Source organism: Martes martes (genome assembly GCF_963455335.1).
Source record: "Martes martes genome assembly, chromosome: X".
NCBI classification, from domain to species: Eukaryota; Metazoa; Chordata; class Mammalia; order Carnivora; family Mustelidae; genus Martes; species Martes martes.
The window spans coordinates 120,563,084-120,582,359 of NC_137897.1; the positions used below are offsets into that span (position 1 = coordinate 120,563,084).

The 19,276-nt window shown below is 61.5% G+C and overlaps 2 protein-coding genes across 5 annotated transcripts in view; one reads left to right on the forward strand and one right to left on the reverse strand.

Annotated features, from left to right (window-relative positions):
• The window catches only part of BCAP31 (B cell receptor associated protein 31), a 29,970-nt gene extending 27,176 nt beyond the window's left edge, over positions 1–2,794 (reverse strand). Inside the window, exons 1-2 of one of the 4 annotated variants that reach the window (XM_080795467.1) lie at positions 2,713–2,794; positions 1,342–1,482 (exon numbers count right to left, since the gene is read on the reverse strand). The gene's annotated coding sequence lies outside the window, so the exon portion shown is untranslated. Of the gene's footprint in view, positions 1–205; positions 409–1,341; positions 1,483–2,712 lie in introns of those variants that run through there. The other 3 variants (XM_080795466.1, XM_080795465.1, XM_080795468.1) reach the window with 3 other exon arrangements.
• Positions 776–18,237, forward strand: ABCD1 (ATP binding cassette subfamily D member 1). The gene is made up of 10 exons (XM_080795464.1): positions 776–2,124; positions 4,805–4,985; positions 10,268–10,410; positions 10,509–10,677; positions 11,000–11,094; positions 13,761–13,906; positions 14,333–14,478; positions 16,498–16,582; positions 16,767–16,892; positions 17,039–18,237. The coding sequence occupies exons 1-10, from the start codon at positions 1,225–1,227 to the stop codon at positions 17,247–17,249; spliced, it is 2,202 nt and encodes a 733-aa protein (XP_080651590.1). The 5' UTR covers positions 776–1,224; the 3' UTR covers positions 17,250–18,237.
• The last annotated feature ends 1,039 nt before the right edge of the window (positions 18,238–19,276 follow it).

The following is a 19,276-nucleotide window of genomic DNA, read 5'->3' on the forward strand; positions in this document are numbered from 1 at the left end:
ACAGCCGCCCACCCGGCTCGAGTCCCCCAGCGCTCCACCCGCGCCGGCCCTCCCACACGGCCCCAGGCCGCCACGCCCTCCCCGAGCCCCACCCCGGCGGCCCCTCCCGAGGGGCTTCGCCACCGCCCGTCGCCGGCCCTCACGCCCCCGGGGCCCAACTCCAGCCACCGCCCCGACTCCCCTCAGCCCAGCCCTGCCCCCGTACTCCCGGCTCGGCCCTCAGCCCCGCGCCCCGGGCCCTCTCCGCACTACCCGCCGCTGCCCCCCGTCAAAGGCCCGGACGACCTGGGTGGCCGCAGAGCCCAGCCCGGAGCGCAAGCACGCTCACCGAGCTTCCCACAGCCAACGCACACGCCCCGCCGCCGCCGCCACCAAACGCTCCCACCGCAGCCCTGGCCCCGCCCCTTCCCCCACGGCCGGAAACCGGAAGCACCTGCCGCGCCCCGCCCCCCGCTCCCAGCTCCCAACCGCACCCAGGCCCCGGCGACTCCGCCCACGGCCGTTTTCGCCCCGCCCCCCAGCCGAGGATCCAAAGCCCAGGACTGGAGAAGAGGCTCCCGGAGGCTGGGCGGCGACGCTTCGGGCGCGCCGACAGGAGGGGCGGGGCCTTGGCGGGAAAGCCCGGGCCCGCTTCTCTGGCCCGCGCGGTCCTCCCACGTCTCAGTGGTCTGGGGAAGGGGCGGGGCCCAGCCGTGGGGCGAGAACGGGGTGGGGCTCGCCGCGCCCGGGCTCCGCCTCCCGCCCCTCCTCCGCCTCCTCCCCTTCCCCTCGACTCGCCCCTGGGAAGGGGTGGGTGGTGGAGTCACTGTCGGCTTCAGCCAGGCTGCGGAGCGGACGGACGCGCCCGGTGCCCCGGGGAGGGGCGCCACCGGGAGAGGAGGAGGAGGCGGAGGAGGAGGCGGTGGAGAGGAAGAGACTCCCTCTTTGCTGACACCCCCCCTCCCCACCCCACCCCCCGAGGCTCTGACCCCAGGAGCTAGGGGCCTGACAAGTTTCTCCACCTTGACTGCCCGGAGAGGCCGCTACCCTGGAGGGTCCTGAGCCCACCGCACTGGGGGCCCCAGCACCGCCCCAGTGGCCTAACGCGACCATCTCAGGGACCACTGCAAGGTTTCCAGTTGCCTAAACCAGGAGCCGGGGGTCAGAGCAACAACCCTTCCAGCCACCTGCCTCGACTTCTGCCTCAGGCACCAGCCCCAGCCCTGTGCGTCCATCCCAGGTGACATGCCGGTCCTCTCCACTCCCCGGTCCTCGCGGGTGAGCACGCTGAAGCGCACAGCTCTGGTACTGGCCCTCACGGCCTATGGAGCCCACAAAGTCTACCCTTTGGTGCGGCAGTACCTGGTAGCCACCAGGGGCCCTCAGGTACCAGCAGGGGAGTCCATGCAGGAGGTGTCCGGGGCCGCAGCGGCCAAGGCCAGCGTGAACCGGGTGTTCCTGCAGCGGCTCTTGGGCCTCCTGCGGCTGCTCTTTCCCAGGACCCTGTGCCGGGAGACGGGGCTGTTGGCGCTGCACTCGGCCTCCCTGGTGAGCCGGACCTTCCTGTCCGTGTACGTGGCCCGCCTGGACGGCCGGCTGGCGCGCAGCATCGTGCGCAAGGACCCCCGGGCCTTCGGCTGGCAGCTCCTGCAGTGGCTCCTCATCGCCCTCCCCGCCACCTTCATCAACAGTGCCATCCGGTTCCTAGAGGGCCAGCTGGCCCTGTCCTTCCGCAGCCGTCTAGTGGCCCATGCCTACAGCCTTTACTTCTCCCAGCAGACCTACTACAGAGTCAGCAACATGGACGGGCGGCTTCGCAACCCTGACCAGTCCCTGACGGAGGACGTGGTGGCCTTTGCCGCATCCGTGGCCCACCTCTACTCCAACCTCACCAAGCCACTCCTGGACGTTGCCGTGACCGCCTACACCCTGCTTCGAGCGGCCCGTTCCCGCGGGGCCGGCACAGCCTGGCCCTCGGCCATCGCGGGCCTCGTCGTGTTCCTCACAGCCAACGTGCTGCGAGCCTTCTCACCCAAGTTTGGCGAGCTGGTGGCCGAGGAGGCGCGGAGGAAGGGAGAGCTGCGCTACATGCACTCTCGCGTGGTGGCCAACTCCGAGGAGATCGCCTTCTATGGGGGCCACGAGGTGGGGCAGGTCGGGGTACTGGGCCCGGGGTGGGGGACAAATAGCCATGGACAGCGGGCAAAGCCCAGGCCTGGCTGGGGCTCCTGCCAGACGTGCAGGGAGGTCACAGAAGATGAAGACTGGGGATGGCAGGTCCTGGGGCTGCCCAGATTTGGGCTCAGAAATGGAGAAGCAGGAAGGCTGGGTGGGGACGGCCCTGGGCGGGCTGCCGGCTTGCGCCAGGCCACTTCTGCTTCCTCTCCATCTCGGGGTGGTTGTCTGGGCCTCGGAGCTGCGGATCCTAGCGGTTTCCCATGCCAGAGCTCCCTGCCTGCTCCACTCCTGCCGCCAGCCGGGAGGAGGCTGCTGCCACCTGGGAACAGGGACAGTGGGACCTGGCCTGCTGCCTGGCCCCGGATGGGCCCCCCAGGGCCTTTGAAGGCCGGTACCTGGCCAAGCTGGTGGGCCAGGCAGGCTGGCATTATGGGCGTGACTCAGCCCAAGCGGGGCTTAACAAGCAGCGCCCAGCGCGGCGGCCACAACAGTGGCAGCCCGAGGTACCCGGGGTCAAAGCCTCCCCTGCCTGAGCCTGCAGGCCAGCCCAGCTACCTGCTCAGCCTCCTCCACAGGCCCCTGGCCAGGGATGACTGGCCCCGGCCGCCACCGCGGCAGGACGCACTTCCTGCCGGCCCAGCAGCCACCCCCCCCCACCCCCCCCCCCCCGTGGCCGCCCTTCCGCCTGGGTTCCAGGCGCGCAGCTCCCCAGCAGGCCAGGCCTGCCGGGAGCCTGGCGCTGGAAAGGTTACTGCGGGCCACTGCTCCCTTTATCTCGCCTCAGCCCCTCCCCTTCCTCGTGCCTGGGGTTGCAGCTGCCTCCGGCCCTGCTCTCTGCGACTCTGGTTTCGGTTCCTGAGGGCTTCCCGAGGGAGGGGCATAATGGTATCCACCTCCTGAAGGCCTGTATGTCCTGTCTCAGGTGGCCTTTGTGCCCGGACCTGGTCTCACTGGCTGCTCATTAGGCAGAGGCCATGATTTTTTTTTTTTTTAAAGTCTTGTCCCTAAACTCTGCAGAGGGGGCATCCCGCGTGTAGGCCAGGCTCCAGATTAGGAGAAAATGCCCGGTGTGTAGCTACAGCCCATCTCCTCTCCCACACGTCGGACTGCAGGGCTTTGGCGGACTGCCACGGCCTTGGGTGAGGCGCCCGCAGCTACATCATCAGCCCCGGCTGGCACTCCTGCCAGCTCCCAGCACGAGCCTGGATTGCCAGGGTGCTCAGAGGAGGTGTGCTCGATTCAGGAACCAGGATTGGCTTCCGTGCAAAGCCAATCAATGGGCCAGACCTGGACAGTGGGGGAAGAGGGGCCCCGGTGTATGTCCACAGCCTGTCTCTTTTGACTTCGGCTTAAGGGCTAGAAAGTGGTGGGGGTGATGGGCCCTCGTGATTGCCTTTACTGTGTAGGCATGTGGCTCCCCCCCAGTTCCACCAGCTGATGTCTCTAGGGACACTAGCCCAGGCTCCATTCGACAGTTTAGGGCGGAGGTGACTGGCTGGAGGGCGGACATCAGTGTTCTGTTCTCATTGAGAACTCACGGAGGAGGCTCGTTCCAATTTTACTCCGATGCGCATGCGCGCACTCATAGGTACAAACTCTTGCTGGTTTGAGAACAAGTAGGTCAAAGCGTCATTTATGAGAATCTGGTTCTCTCCTAATGACTCTGCCAGCATGGTCCAAATTGCACACGTCTGGCTACCCCCAAGCGATGTGAGCTTGGGCAGGTGCCTTTGCCTCTTGGGCTTTGGTGTCCCCGGTACAGTGGACATGAGAGTACACATAACTGTTGCAGGTGATGAAGGTCAAATGGAAAGTCAGGTGTGAAAGTACTTGGCAGAGGAGATGGTACCATGCTGGGCAGCTGTGCTCAGCTGGCGATGGGAGGCAGGGCTGGGGCATGCCCCCCTGCAAGTAATGAGCCAAGAAACCCCCAACCTAATGACCACCTTGCCATGACCCAGTTCCTGGCACCTCCGGTGTGCCTTCCATTCCCTTTGGTGCCCCCTCATCCAGACCCCATGGACACCCCTTTGCCCAGCCGTGGGCAGCCTGAGGTCGCGGGTGGTGTGGCCAGTGCAGGGACGGGGAGGCAAGGGCAGGGCCGGCTTGGGAGCCTGCCCGCCAGGTTTCTGTGGGAGATCGCAGCATATGGTCCTCATCCAGGGGAACCTTGAGCAGGTTGGGGAGGCGAGGCCAAAGTAGACACTCTGGAACCGACTTCCTCAAAACCAAGTACTGCCTTTTGCTCTCCTGTGCTGCCCTTTGCTTAGCTCAAGCTAGTACCCGCCCCGCCCCCAGCGTTTGCCCGAGATGTCCCGGAGCTCCGCAGGGCAGAGAGAGGGGCATGGTAAGTGTCCCAACTAGAGAGGTGCAGTGGAAGGAAGGGACGGGAGTGGATCTCGGGAGGTGGGGGTGGTGAGTCCCTTCTGCGTCGCAACGCTCCCCTGGTACTATGATGTCAGGCAGTCCCAAACTTTGACAGCCGGCCTCCGTGAATATGGCCCGGTCGTAAGCCTCAGCCCTTGACCTTGTCCTGGCCATCCAGTAGCATGGCATGTATGAGTGGTGCTTCGAGCTTCTTGTGGCCTCCATGGGAGCTAACACGAAGCCCCGAGGTCTCTCACTGTCCCCCCCTGGGCCCCCACAGGTGGAGCTGGCCCTCCTTCAGCAGTCCTACCAGGGCCTGGCTTCGCAGATTCACCTCATCCTGCTGGAGCGCCTGTGGTACATCACGCTGGAGCAGTTCCTCATGAAGTACGTGTGGAGCGCCTCGGGCCTGCTCATGGTGGCCGTGCCTATCATCACGGCCACCGGCTACGCGGAGTCAGGTGAGAGCCGTGGCTGCCATGGGGGCGGAGCCCTCTCCTATCCCCCCCACCCCGCCCGCCCCCGGGTCGCTAACTGCTGGGCTTGGGGGGCCCAGAGCCCGGCCGACCCACCTGCCCCTTCGGCTGGGACCCTGAGGCCCAGCCAGTATCCCGAGCTCAGCAAGGGTCACACTCCCTTGCTTGTCACTTTGGCTAGTGGGTCATCGGGCTTCCCAACTCATCCTCCTGCTGGCAGTCTTCCCGTGGCCGCCCTCTGAAAGGTTAACACACGTCCTCGGGCAGAGTTGCTGTTAATATGGAGCTCCTCCCCCACCTACCCTGAGAACATTCTAGGGACCAGCCCTGCTGGTGTCTGGTGGAGCTCAGCGTCAAATTTGCTTTCCTGTTGTTTATATTGCCTGGCTGTTGCTTTTTCGGGTCCACGTGTGTCTAAATTCACCCCTCTGGTTACCAATTTCTTGGCTCACCGGTCCTTTTCCACAGCCCAGTTACCTTCTTACAGATAGAGATCTTCTGGAAGTTCTTTCTGCAAGACTTTTCGTCATGGGAACTTGGAGACTATTTTGTTGTCTGTACCATCTTTATTTTACTCTCTTCTCAGACTAAAGTGTAGTTCGGTGTGGAATTCGAGGCATGCAGTTACCTTCTCTCAGCCCCTCGACAATAATTGTCTCTGTTGGACAATCTGTCATCAGCATCTGTGTCCCTCTGGTCACTTTTGGACTTTTCTTCTCTGGCATCCTGCGGTTAACCTATGAAGTGTTTGTCCTGCTTGAGATTTGTTGCATGGCCTTCATATATTCAGATTTTCCATCATTCTGGAAAATTCTCCACTGATCTTTTATGCTCGCTCATCCATGAGTTTTCTTTTCAGCTGCATCTGATTTGTTGTTTTTATTTTAATTTTTAAATTTCAGTGACTATTTCCATAAGTTCCATTTGCTTCCCTTTCACACAGAAATGTGAAAACAGACATTTTTCTTTTCATACAGAAATTTTAAACTGTTTTCATGTCTGATTTTCTCATCGTTTGGACTGTTCCTTTTTACACTCCGTGGTCTCTCTGTCCAACTATTCGATTATCAGAATTCTTGGGAATCTAGGCTTTATCTTCCGTCTGCTGCTCTTCGATCACGGTGAGCTGGTTCCCTGTGGGTTTTGCAACCAGACTCCCATGGGAACCCTGAGTGGCCTAACCCGAGGGGTCATTCCCCAGCGCGGTCTGTATTTGCTTTTGTTGCGGGCCACACATGCCCGCGCAGGTAATTAACCACTTGGAGGCCATTTTACCTTAGCTTCTCAGCTTGGGGAGGAGGGGTTCCTGAACTTGGAGGCGGTATTAATTTGAACTCCAGACACATAATTACAGATTCTTAGAGAAGACCTTTTGTTTCGAGCACCTAGAGGCCCTGGCAGCACAAGAGAAACTTCCCTGTCTTCTCCCATCTCTGGTGATTTCACGGGAGTACCTAATGGCTGCCTTCTCTCTGTGTTCCTGAAATTTCCCTTACTTTCCTTGGAGCACAGCTCTGCTTGAAAAGGTGTTCCACTTCCGGGTACCTGTTTGGCTCAGTTCGTGGAGCGTGCGACTCTTGATCTCCAGGTTGTGAGTTGGGAGCCCTATGTTGGGTATAAAGCTTACTTTAAAAAAATATTTTAAAAATAAAAAAACCAAAGGTGTTATATTCTATGCAATTTGGTAGTAAGAGGGTTTTCTATTTTTTAAAACTTATTTGAGAGAGAGAGAGAGAGAGAGCGCGCACACGTGCACACAAGTGGGGAGCAGCAGAGGGAGAGGGGGAAGCAGGCTCCCCACTGAGCAAGGAGCCCAGTGTGGGACTTGATCCCAGGCCCCCAGGATCATGACCCGAGCCAAAAGCAGACGCTTAACTGACTGAGCCACCCAGGTGCTCAGCAAGAGGGTTTTCGACTGCATATGAGAGAGAGCCTGACTTGTTTCAGAGCCGAAGTCTTTGATTCTCTCCCTATTTGTGTCTCTGCCTTGGGGCTTCTGTACCATCGGCTGTGCTTCTCTGGGTGACCCCAAGGAGAAGGATCTAATTGGAGGGGGCTTATTACTTTCTATCGCAAAGGCCTTTCGTAGAGGGTGGCCTTGACTTAGGCCCAGGTACCAGACCCAGTCGGCACCCCTGGCCTGGAGCGTGCACATCCACCCACAACAAAACTGACCTGCCGCTACTTTCCTCCATAGCTGGCCTTGGAGCCCGTCTAGTCCCCAAAGGCCTCTCCCTCCTGTGAAAGCCTAGGACTTCCTGGACCCTCTGCTGCACCAGACATTGTGGGCAATTCAAAGAAGCATGAGTTCTTGTCCCTGGCCTCGTGGCCCTTTATAGTTAGTTCCTGTGACAACGTGAAACTCTCCTGCCTGCCTCGCCCACTCTACTCTTTGCCTGAAGCCAGGCTTCTGTCCCCGGGCCTTAGCAAGTGCTGCTCGCTTTGCCGGGAGTGCTCTTTCCTCTGATGAGACCCCCCCCATCCTCTTCCCCGTCCCCGCCTCGCTGCTCTCCCAACGCCCAACACCCCGTCTGGTCCACTTCCCCATTTTGTCTCTTGTCGCTCTGCCACTTTAGGCTGCTGTGCTCCATGGAGGCAGAGATTTTTGTCTGTTTTGTCCTTGCTATATCCCCAGTTACCTGGAGGCTAGTGAGGGTTCTGGGTGCTTCGGGGAAGCTGAGAGCCCTGGGGACCTATGGGAGGAGGCAGACACTTACCAACGGGGGAAAATTTAGTTCCCTTTGCCCTTCTGGCCTGCTGGAGCTGCGACCAGCTGCTTGGTGTCCTGCCTCCGGGTGCTGGTCTTGGCCGCCTGAGCCTCGGAGGGAACCTACAGAGGGTAATCAGTTCTGTCTCCAGGGGGTGCCAGCTGGTGCCAGCATGCCCCCAGCAACTGCAAACCCTTTCCCTTTGTGTGTATTCGCTGTCAGGCTTTTAGGACATCCAGGCAGGATAGCTTACGCCCGCCCTGCCTGTTGGGGGCTATGTCCCTGGGGGCACGGTGGAAGGGCAGGCCCGAGACCATAGACTGCCAGGATTTGTCCCCACCCCCGCCCCTGCCCCCCCCCCCCCCCGTCCTGTTCCGGGGATTCCTGGGCCAGGCCCAAGCAAAGGCAACGCAAGGCAGTCAGGCCGTCCATGCCACGCCTTTTGCACCGGGTACTGCCCTGGAAGCCATCTGCCCCGAGCCGGCTTCGTGCGCCTTCCCACCCCACCCCCGCCGTCATATCCCTAAGGCTTCCACCTCAAAGTGACCAAGGCCCCTGGAGAGAGTCCTTGGGCCTTTCACGGGAGCTTCCTTCCCACCGCTCTGGCCCCAGGAGGCTCAGCTTCCCCCGAGGACCCCAGTGGGCACCACTCACTCTCCCACACCTCAGGACCCTCAGAGCCCACCACCCCCTTGCTCCCCATCACCTTTTCCAGAACATTCCTTGTGTAAAAGCCCTGCCTTCCTGGGAACTCTAAGGGTCATGGGAGTTAAAACCACTGACAGAAGATGGCTGAAGTGAGCAGCCACAGGGTCTAGACTGAAACAGAAAAGGAGGTCGGGAGAGAGAAAAAGGCTCCCAGGGAGAATCAGGGGCATCAGGGATGGCCGATCTCAGAGAGGCCACAGAGCACAGTGTCGAGGGATGAGATGAGGGAGAAATGGGGGTAACCCTGGAGGTCCAAAAGGGACATTCATGTTGGAAAGCGTCAGGGGTCCGACAGTTCTGGGTGTTGCACGGTGAGGTGCAGGTGTGGCCCGAGAGGCGCTGCCGTCGTCAGTAGAGGACACCGAGCGAGGGCAGTTTAGGGGAAAGGAGCTGGTCGTGCCAAAAAAGAAAGCCCGCTGCCTCGTGGGTCATTTTCTCATCCAGATTATTGAGATGTAATTAACATCCCATATAACTGAGACTTTTAAAGTGTATAATTAAGTGGTTTTTGACATATCAGTGAGATTGTACAACCATCACCACTAAGTCCAAAACATCATCATCACCCCAGAAAGAAACCCTGGACTCAACAGCGGTCACTCCCTCCCCAGCGCGCCCCGGCCCCCAGCCCCGACTCTTCTTTCTGTTGCTGCGGATCAGCCCCCTGTGGGCCCTTCCTGTGAATGGAATCGCGCAATCTGCAGCCTTCGGTGCCGGCCCTCTCTCACTCAGCATCACGTTTTCAAGGGTCATTCACGTTGTAGGTTGAATCGGCCCTTCACTGCCTTTCTCAACCAAATTATCCACACGCACCAGTTTCCTGAGCCGTCCATCCACGGATGGACACTTGGGCCGATCATGCATTTGGATGGTGACAAATCGTGCTGCCGTGATCATTTGTGTACAGGTTTTCGTGTCAACGTGCATTTTTTGTTTCTCGTGGATGCGTACCCAGGAACAGAATGGCTGGGGCCCATGGTAACTCTTTGTGGAACTTTCTGAGGAACCGGCAGACTGGTGTCCACATGGGCTGCGCCATCCTGCAACACCCCACCAGCCATCCTCGTGGGCGGGAAGAAGTAGTAGCTCATTGTGGTTTGGATTTATGTTTCCCTGATGACCAAAAATGTTGAGCGCCTTTTCATGTGCTTGCTGGCCACTTGGAGATCTAGGAAATACCGTAGAATTTTCTCTCCAGATCCTTTGCCCATGGTTTCCTTGCGTTTTCTTTGTTGTTAAATGGGAAAAGTTTTTTTTTTTAAGATTTTATTTATTTATTTGACAGACAGAGATCACAAGTAGGCAGAGAGGGAGAGGGAGAAGCAAGCTCCCTGCTGAGCAGAGAGCCCGATGCGGGACTCGATCCCAGGACCCCAGGATCACGACCCGAGCCGAAGGCAGCGGCCTAACCCACTGAGCCACCCAGGCGCCCGGGAAAAGCTTTTTTACATATTCTGGACATGAAACCCTTATTGGACATGTGATTTGCAGGTGTTTTCTCCCAATCTGTAGGTTGTCTTTTTGCTTTTTGCATGGTTCCCTTGGGTGCCTGAAAAGTTGTAATTTTGGTGAAGCTCATTAACTGTTTTTCTTTTGTTGCCTGTGCCTTCGGTGTCCCATCTAAGGAGCCATACATAATCCCAGCTCAGAAAGACTTAGGGCTGCTCTTTTCCCAGAGTTTTCTAGTCTAAGCTCTCACGAGAGTTAGTTTTCGTAGGTGGTGTGAGGCAGGGTATCTTCTGCAAGCGGATGCCCAGCTGTCCCAGCACCGTCTGCGGGAGAGACTCTCCCTTCCCCTCGAGAGGCCCTTTTGATCTTCCAGGGCCCCCTCCTTCCCACTGTGCTCCGCAGACCCCGAGGCAGTGAAGAGGGCGGCCTTGCAGATGAAGGAGGAGGAGCTCGTGAGCGAGCGCGCAGAAGCCTTCACCATCGCCCGCAACCTCCTCACAGCCGCTGCAGATGCCATCGAGCGGATCATGTCATCCTACAAGGAGGTAACCGCCCCCAGCTCAGCGCCGCCGCCTCCCGCCGCGCGCGCCTGCCTCCTGTCCCCCGGCCGGCGGCATCTGAGCCCGGGTCACCCTGCCCGCAGGTGACAGAGCTGGCCGGCTACACAGCCCGAGTACACGAGATGTTCCAGGTGTTTGAAGATGTCCAGCATTGCCGTTTCAAGAGGCCCGGGGAGCTGGAGGACGCTCAGGCGGGGCCCGGGGCTGTGGCGAGGCCCGGAGTCCGCCTGGAGGGGCCCCTGCAGATCCGAGGTAAGGGCACAAAAGAAAGAGATGCAGTCCCTGAGTAGAGGGGCTCACTCTCCGGTGTGGGCAGCAACGGAAACTTCCAGACCACAGCAGGGGCCAGGGTGCCGGGAGCGGAGGGTTTGACGGAGCAAGGGCGGACATTGACATTGCCCCCCCCCACCCGAGCGCGGCACCAGACGCCGTTTGGGGATAGTCTCGTGGAAGCCCCACCATATTCCCGGGGAGCCCCAGCCCCGCGCGCGGGCGGGGTGGGGGCGCGTGGAACCCACCAGAAGGCAGGGGGCGCTGCTGCTCCCTCCATTGGTCCATTGCATTCTCTCTCCAGGCCAAGTGGTAGACGTGGAACAGGGAATTATTTGTGAAAACATCCCCATCATCACACCCACGGGAGAGGTGGTGGTGGCCAGCCTCAACATCAGGGTAGGTCAAGGGGGCGGGGTGGGGCGGGGGGGGCGTGGTTTGCCGCCCCCAGGAGTGCCGGCAGTCCCAGGCTGAACTCCAGGGCCCGGGGCTTGGCCTTCTGCATCTGCGAGCCCACGCCTTTGGTGTCCGGCCTACTGGGCCTGCGTATGTTGTCATTCCCAAGATCCCCTTGGCAGGTAGGCTAAGGTCCAGGTGAAACACCTACAAGGCTCTGACTGTGGGTTCTGTCGCGGTGCAGTCATGAAAGTGGCAATTACCAGGAGTGGCCAAAGGTCACCCGAGGGCTCCTGGCCCTGGTCCCATCATTGCCACCCCCACCCCGATCCCCGAGAAGCCCAGGCCTTGGGGACTCGGTTGCAACTCCAGTGACCTGTGCTTACGGTCCCACCCATCTGCTTCAAGAAGCCCCCAGTGTAGGTGTGTGCTGGGTACGCCTGGCCCCTGGGAGGGCCCTCAGCCTCTACAGAGGCCGTCTGTGAAAAGCAAGTCCTAGTGGCCAACCCCACCGGTCACCTGGGGGCCTAGCCAGAGCTTCAGACACGGTCAGGGAGTGATGGAATGAAGGCGAGACCTGCCGGGGTGCGGTCAGTGCTGGAAACGAGATGGAGTCATGCATTCATCCCCAGGCCGGGCCCTGGGAACCAGAGATAAGCCGGAGGGGCACTGCCCTCAGGAAGGCCCCACGCTGGGTCGCCCCAAGTATTGCAGATGTCCCCGGTTAGCTGCCCAGGATCCTGTGGGGGCCACGGGAAGGGTGGTCCTGTGTCTGAGGTGAGTAGAGGTCACCTGAAGCTTACCCCAGGAGCCTCAGGGTGGATGGGCAGCCGGAGGAAGAGGGCCTCCCCCAGCGGACAGGCAGACGACAGGCACTTGAGGGGCAGGAGCGCGGAGCCAGGGGACCTTGGCGCATCACGTTCCTGGCTGCAGAGCCGGGTCACTCGGAGTCTCGGCTGTGCAGGGAGTTACTGGGAAGAGGCAGGTGGGGGGTCTGGGCCTGGTAGTGCTAGTGGGGGCTCCTTTCCTTGATCTGCTGAGAGGGGCCCTGAGAGCCAGTTGGAAGCCGGGCACGTTTCGTTACCCCAGGCAGCACGGGACAGTGGTGTCATCCCTGTTGTCCCTGGCCGTGGTCACTCTTGGGGTGTGGCAGGGAGCCACAAATGGCTGGTTTTCCCAAGGCAAACGACTGCCCCGGCAGGCCCAGTGGCAGCCAAGTAGGCAAAGGGCAGGGGCCCTGGCTCCGCGCAGCTTGCAAGAGAGCAAAGCCGGGTGAGGAGGAGTGACTGGGGCAAGGGCAGGGGTGGGAGGCGAAGTGGAAGCCAGGCTCTGGGGCAAGAAGGATGGCGGAAGAGGGAGAGGCCCAGGGAGGGAGCCCAGGGAGGCTGCCAGGGTGCTGACTGCGGGAGAGCCAGGCCCGACACACTGGCCCTTGCACATGGATCATGGAGGAGGGAGGCCCAGCCTCCCCCCCCCCGACCCGTGAGGGCATTTACGGTCTAACAGGACCACGAAGGGAGGGGCTGGGGCAGCAGGAGTGGCTTCTCTCCGGGTTCTGGAGGCCAGAGGCCAGATTGGGGCACTGCCGAAGGGTCTGCTCCAGGCCACCCCCAGTTTGAGTGCTTTACTGGCCATCAGTGGAGTTCTGGGCTTCCAGAAGCCTCGTGTCGAGCTCTGCCCTCCTCTTCACATGGCCTTCCCCCTGTGTGCATGTCTCTGGGTCCAAATGATCCCTTTTACTAAGGATGCCAGTCACACTGGATTACAGGCCCCCCCACTCCAGGCTGACCTCATCTAAATTTAACTAATTATATTTGCAAAGTCTCTTTTTCTAAATAAGATCACATTCTCAGGTGTTGGGGGTTAGGACTCCAACGTGCATCCCGGGGGGCACCGCTCCATCCATAACACGGTCTCACTCAGACCTCTTGGGGACTGCACGGCAGTGTCCCTGCTAGGTCACACTGTGAGTAGAGCAGAGCTCAACATGGCGATGGGGGGGCAGGGATTGTGCCCCAGGGGTCCTGCCATCTGACCCGCTCCTTTCTGCACACTCCCCCCCCCCCAGCTCAGCTGGCCTCTTTCCCCCAGCAGGCATTTCCATAAGACCAGCAGGCACCACGTAATGGGCTGACTGGGGAGCCTGAGCCGCTGAACCCCGGAGTCCCAGAGGCATCTGCCCAGTGCCCTAGCATCCGCAGGGACAGTGAGGCCTACAGGGGCAGCAGGATTGGCCGGGCATTAGGGACAGAGTTAGAGGTTTCTTCTGTCCCCCTAGAACTCGAAAGAAAGCACCTTTCCCGGGGCAGTTCCTCAAGGGAGAGCAGCTCTGCCAGGGAAGCAAAGACACGGGAACTGTCCCGGTTAGTCCGAGACAGGCAGGACGGCAGGGAAAGAGGGTGACAGTGGCTCTCTGGGGCCTTCCTCGTGCTGGCCCCGTGCTCTGTGGTGCATGTCAGGGTCTGGGGGGCCAGGCCAGGACCCAGAACAGGTGTGTGGTTAGGGCCCTGGCTCCTGGACCTCGTCCTTCAGGCCCCGCTGTCCCTCACTGAGGGGCTGAGAGCAGCCCACCTGGCGGCCTGGGCGTGGACCCCAGCGTGGGCCGCAGCGGAGAGGAGGGAGGTGGGCGTGGCCCCCCAGGTACCAGCGCGGCTGCCGCTGCCCCGCAGGTGGAAGAGGGCATGCACCTGCTCATCACCGGCCCCAACGGCTGCGGCAAGAGCTCTCTCTTCCGGATCCTCGGCGGCCTCTGGCCCACGTACGGCGGCGTGCTCTACAAGCCCCCGCCGCAGCGCATGTTCTACATCCCCCAGAGGTGAGGGGAGGAGGGGAGCCCGGCCTCTACCTCTTCCCACCTGGGGCACCTGCCCCCACCAGAGCCCACGGGGCCACGCCGCCTCCCCCTGCCCCCCAGCCGTGGCCCTACTCGCCTGTGTGATGTGTCGTGTGCGCACAGAAAGGCTGTGTGGTGCGCATGCGCCCTCGGTGGAGTGGTGTGGGTGTGTGTTGGTGCACGTGCGTGAGCGTGGCTGAGGTGTGCACACGCCCATATGCGCGGGGAGTGGGGGGCGTAGCGTGTGCACAGTGCGCGGCGTGTGTGCAGGGGGGCCGGTGGCGGGGATCGGCGGGCCTTGAGCGCACCCCACGCCCGGCTCCCGGCCCGTAACCGAGCCCGCCCGGGCGCAAGGGGTCGGGAGGCAGGGCCAGGCCTGCCCTGTCCTGACAGGCGGCGCGCCCGCAGGCCCTACATGCCCGTGGGCTCCTTGCGGGACCAGGTCATCTACCCAGACTCTGTGGAGGACATGCGAAGGAAAGGCTATTCGGAGCGGCACCTGGAAGCCATCCTGGACATCGTGCACCTGAACCACATCCTGCAGCGGGAAGGAGGTAGGGGAGGACGTGGCCCATGTCACTGGTCAGTGCCAGGGAGGGAGCTGTCCATCGCTTGCCTTCTGTTCCGAGACTCAGCTGGGGAGCCTGCTGCCACCCCCGCCCCCGCCTCCCTCTTGGTCCCCGAGGGATGAAGAGAACTCCGACATCCGGGAGTCCAGAGAGCTAGGCACCCTGGAAAGCGCCCCCGGTCAGGGTGCCCCAGAGCTCACTGGGCAAGGCAGCCCCGGCACAGCAGGAGGCATCCAGCGGGGGACGGGGTGGGCGCTCGCTTTCGGCTCTGGACGCCCTCTCCGGGCTCTGGGGCTCAGTGGCCGGGAGGGCCCTGTGGGCCAGGCGGGGAGCCCTGGCTTTCCCTGACCGTGAAGGAAACCTTTGGAAGGCTCTAGGCAGGGAAGTGACGGGTTGGTGTCACATTTTAGCCAGAGGACAGACCCTGGCGTGAGCCGGTCAGCTGCGGAGAAGGTGAGCCCAGGGTGTGTGTGCAGAGGGCCTCTAACACAGGAGGCAGGAGAGAGCCGGAGGGGACGCTTGGGTTTCTGGCTTGAGCCTGGGAGGTGCCATCCCCTGGGAAGGAGACTGCAGGACTGGAGGGACAGGCTGGTAGCAAGAGAAGGCATTGATCAGGGCTTGTCAGCTGTGTCCGCAAATGCTCGCTGCGCCCAAGATGGTGGAGGAGGGGAGGGCAGCCCGGGCTCAGGGGAGAAACCAAGGCGGGGCTGCACTCAATTTTTTTAGTGAGATCTGAAAAGCAGGGTTCAGCTTCCCGCCTCCATCACTAGGGGAAGCTTGACGAGGCACCCTGCGCCCAGGAGTGCACCGCCCACCAGACGCCTGTCTTCATGGGCACCCTGAGTGCCTATTAGCATTGAGTTCAGCTGGGAGTAACAGAACCCCTTCCCCCCAGCACTGGCTCAAATCATTCACGAGTTTATCTTCCTGTGACAACGAAGTCGTGAGGAAAGCAGGCGACGATCGACAGAGGCAGCCCAGCTCTGCGAAGGCCCCTCAGGTTGCTCGGCTCTCTGTGGCCTCCTTTCCCGAAGTCACCTCATGATCCAAGACGGCTGCTCGGGCTGTCACATCGCATCCCAGGCCATGGGATGGAGAAAGGGGGAAAGGCCAAGGGTACCTGCCATATGTCTTTTAAAGAAAGTTCCAGGAGCTGGTGCGTGTGTAACACACTTAAACCGTATTGGCCAGAATTGGGTTCCATGGTGACACCTCACCTCAAGACAAGCTACAGAGTAGAGCCTTTATTTGTGGGGAACTTCCAGTCCTGTGGGAAGACAGAGTGGAGGTGGGACACAAGGAGTCATCTCTGCTCCGACCAGGCAGTGACACAAACATCTGGTCCCTGCGGGCGAGAAGCCTTCTGGGGAGACCCCATCAGCCATCCCTGGGGCTCTGCCACACCCGTCGCTGCCCGTGGACGGACGCGCTGGCTGGCTCTCAGGTCTGGCAAGCATCTGTGGGGCCGCCGCAGCGGGGTAGGGAGCAGCTCAGCCACCTGAAGCGAGCCGCGTCCCCGTGCGAGGAGTCAGCAGGGTCGGTCCGCTCCGAGGGCCGTGGGGGATGGCGCCGTCCCAGGCCTGGCTGTCTTCTCCCCGTGCCTTCCCGTGGCCTTCCCTCTGTGCGTGTCTGTTTCCAGTTTTCCCCTTTACGTGGGGACGTGGTCCTGGGGGACGGGGGCCCCCTAATGACCTCGTGACAAGCGTCCCTTCTGTAAAGCCCGAGTCTGCAAGTAAGGCCATGTTCTGCGGTCCCAGGGCTCAGGATGCCCATGTGTCCTTTTTTGGAGGGGCCACAATTCTGCTCGCAAGTCAAGTTCAAGATCACCTCCAGATAGATAAGCATCCAGGGCGCGTGGACCCAGCCTTCTCCAGGGTCCCGTGGGCCCCCGTGTCCCGCTCTCACTGGTCTCTTTGGGCCCTCCTGCTGGCCCTGGGTCTGGGCCCCGTGCAGGTGCAGCCCCACCCTTGCTGAAGCCCACCGAAGCCCCTTGCCCCTGCCTAGGTTGGGAGGCCGTGTGCGACTGGAAGGACGTGCTGTCAGGAGGAGAGAAGCAGAGAATCGGCATGGCCCGCATGTTCTACCACAGGTGAGCTGGGGGCCCCCAGGAGGCCGAGTGGGACAGCCAGGTGCCCTATGGCCCTTAGGGGGCCTCACCCTGGCTTGGGCCCAGCCAGCTCTGCGCAGATCGGGGTTCCCACAGTGGACTGGGAGGGGGGGTAGCCCAAGGCTTCTGTGAAGGAGGGTCGCCTTTGCCCCCCACGTGCGCCCAGGCCCAAGTACGCCCTCCTGGATGAGTGCACCAGCGCTGTGAGCATTGATGTAGAAGGCAAGATCTTCCAGGCGGCCAAGGACGCCGGCATTGCCCTGCTCTCCATCACCCACCGGCCCTCCCTATGGTAGGTGCCTTCCCTTCCCACCTGGAGTTGAGAGGAGGGAGCACCCCACGTGCTGGGCGGCTGGGGCGCGGCAGGAGTAGGGGGAGGCCGGGCTGTGTCTCCAGGTCTCCATCCGAGCAGCCTCCGCTCCTCCACCCCCGGCCCAGGAAGTACCACACGCACTTGCTGCAGTTTGACGGGGAGGGCGGCTGGAAGTTCGAGAAGCTGGACTCTGCTGCCCGCCTGAGCCTGACCGAGGAGAAGCAGCGGCTTGAGCAGCAGCTGGCGGGCGTTCCCAAGATGCAGCGGCGCCTCCAGGAGCTCTGCCAGATCCTGGGCCAAGGCCCCGGGGTCCTCCAGGGTGCTCCTCCCCCCTGAGCCCTGGCATCACATGAAGGAAACGGCCTCACTCGCCCACCCACCCCTGCGCCCGGCACGGCACTGCCGCAGGCCTACCCTGCATGCCTTTCCCTTGCGGGCCTCCTGGCGGTGGGCCTGCCCTGTCTAGAGGACCGCCAGCAAAACCACGTGCCTCTCGGGGAGCTGGGGGCCTTCCCTGGGATGGGCAGGTGGTCCTTTCTTCTCTTCCAGGAGGGGCGAGGGGTGGAGGGGAGCCCCCCAGCTCGCACCACCAGCCCAGTCTGTGCGGAGCCTTGCACGGGGGGCTCTGCCGTCCTGACACCGCAGTCCCCCTTATTCCCTTCAGTCCCTGGAGACCCCACGTGGCTACCACCCAAACGGCCCACCAAGGCTCCCACCCTGTGGGACCCCCTTCCCACTGTAGAAACGGCCAGGCCGGACCCACAGGCAGGCCACTTGCGTGCACCCCTGCTTCCCGCCGGTTGTCTCCAGGAGCCCGCGGGAGAAAGGGCGGCACAGCATTTCTTAGCGAGCCGTGGTAAGAATGTAGCCCGTGCCCGTCTCGGCCCCTAGCCTTGTCTCCTTCCCCAAGCTAATTTATTGGGTTCCTGTTTGGAGCCATCTCGATTGCCAATAGGAGCACCCTGCCAGCAAGGGAGAGGCGGCCTGGGCCCTGGTCCTCCCACAGGCGGCCTCGCCCTCGAGCCAATCCCTGGCAGCCTGTGGCCCCGCCAGCCGACACTGCCGGCCACCTCCGTGGGGCGGGGCGGGGGGGTACAGGTCCAGCAAGGGGGGAAACGGGCGCTGGGGCTGCCGGGCGTGAGGGCACCCGTGTGCCCAGCTCAGTGCCAAAGAGGGGTCAGCCAGGGGAGCTGTTTCTGCAAAGCCAGCCCCCACCCACGAGGGAGACCCCACCACAGCCACCGCATGTGCCTTTCCAGGTCCTCAGCCCTCTGGCCGGGGAGCACCCCTCCATCCCTCAGTAAAAGCCTCCTGTGCAAAGTGCAGTGCTGCCTCCCAGCCTCTTTGTCTGGCAGGGCTGGGGGGAGAGATGGGGACGGGCAGCAGGTGCCCTGGGGTGGAAGGAGTAACCTCAGCCCCTGCCCGCACCCAAAGACAACCCAGCATATTCTCCAGCCCACGGTGGGGAGGCAGATTTAACAACATCTCAAGAAAACCTTGGCTGAGCGCAGTTAGGACTTGGGACCAATCCCGGGCCCAGTCCCTGCCCGCGGAGAGCCACCGTGGGGCGAGCAGCAGAGTGGGCTGGGGGACAGGCCCAGAGGAGCAGGAGTCCCAACCCCATGGGGCAAAGGGAAGAAGGAATTCTAGACCTTCTCGGAAGAGGGACCGCTGGCACAAAAGCCCAGGGGCCCATCAGGAGCAAGACACAAGTCATCAGTGTGGTGCAGAAGGCAGAGGATGGGAAGGGCTGCGGCCGTGCCAGGGAGCGGGGACTGACTGCAGAGCCAAAGAGATGCCGCCGAAGGGTGTCGGGCAGGATGGAAACAGCACGCAGTCACGCCTGTGGCCGCCGGTGTGGAGGAGGGTTTGGGGGGAGGCAAGAGCGCACAGCTCGGTCCTCAGTCGCCTGCTGGTGGGAAAGGAGATGGACCAGCCCCTGCGAAAGCTGAGCGCGCGGTCCCCACAGGACCCGGCACTGCACTCCTAGGCTTAAACCCAAGAAAACTGAAAACAGGTGTTCAATCAAAAACTTAGATGTGAATGTTCGTAGCGGGGCTATTGGTGGTAATCAAAAAGCAAAAACAACCCAGAAGTCCGTCAACATGAATGGAGAAACCAGATGTGGTCTCTATACAACGGAATGCCATTCGGCTAAAAAAAGAGTGAGGTTCTGACCCCTGCTACAAAGCTGGAGGAACTGTAAGAATGCGACACTGAGCGAAAGAAGCCAGACAGGGAAGGCCACACACACCGACTTCCCTGGGAGGAAACATCCAGAATAGGCAAATCTATACAGACACAAAGCAGAGCACTTGTTGCCACAGGCTGGAACTGTAGAGGTGATGGTCACGCAACATTGG

Bases quoted from the DNA above. Each gene is read 5' to 3' on its own strand.
- ABCD1 (XM_080795464.1), top strand. From the start codon at position 1,225: ATGCCGGTCCTCTCCACTCCCCGGTCCTCGCGGGTGAGCACGCTGAAG. The intron at 10,678-10,999 runs GTAAGGGCACAA...TTCTCTCTCCAG, and splicing joins GGGGCCCCTGCAGATCCGAG to GCCAAGTGGTAGACGTGGAA. The intron at 11,095-13,760 runs GTAGGTCAAGGG...GCTGCCCCGCAG, and splicing joins TGGCCAGCCTCAACATCAGG to GTGGAAGAGGGCATGCACCT.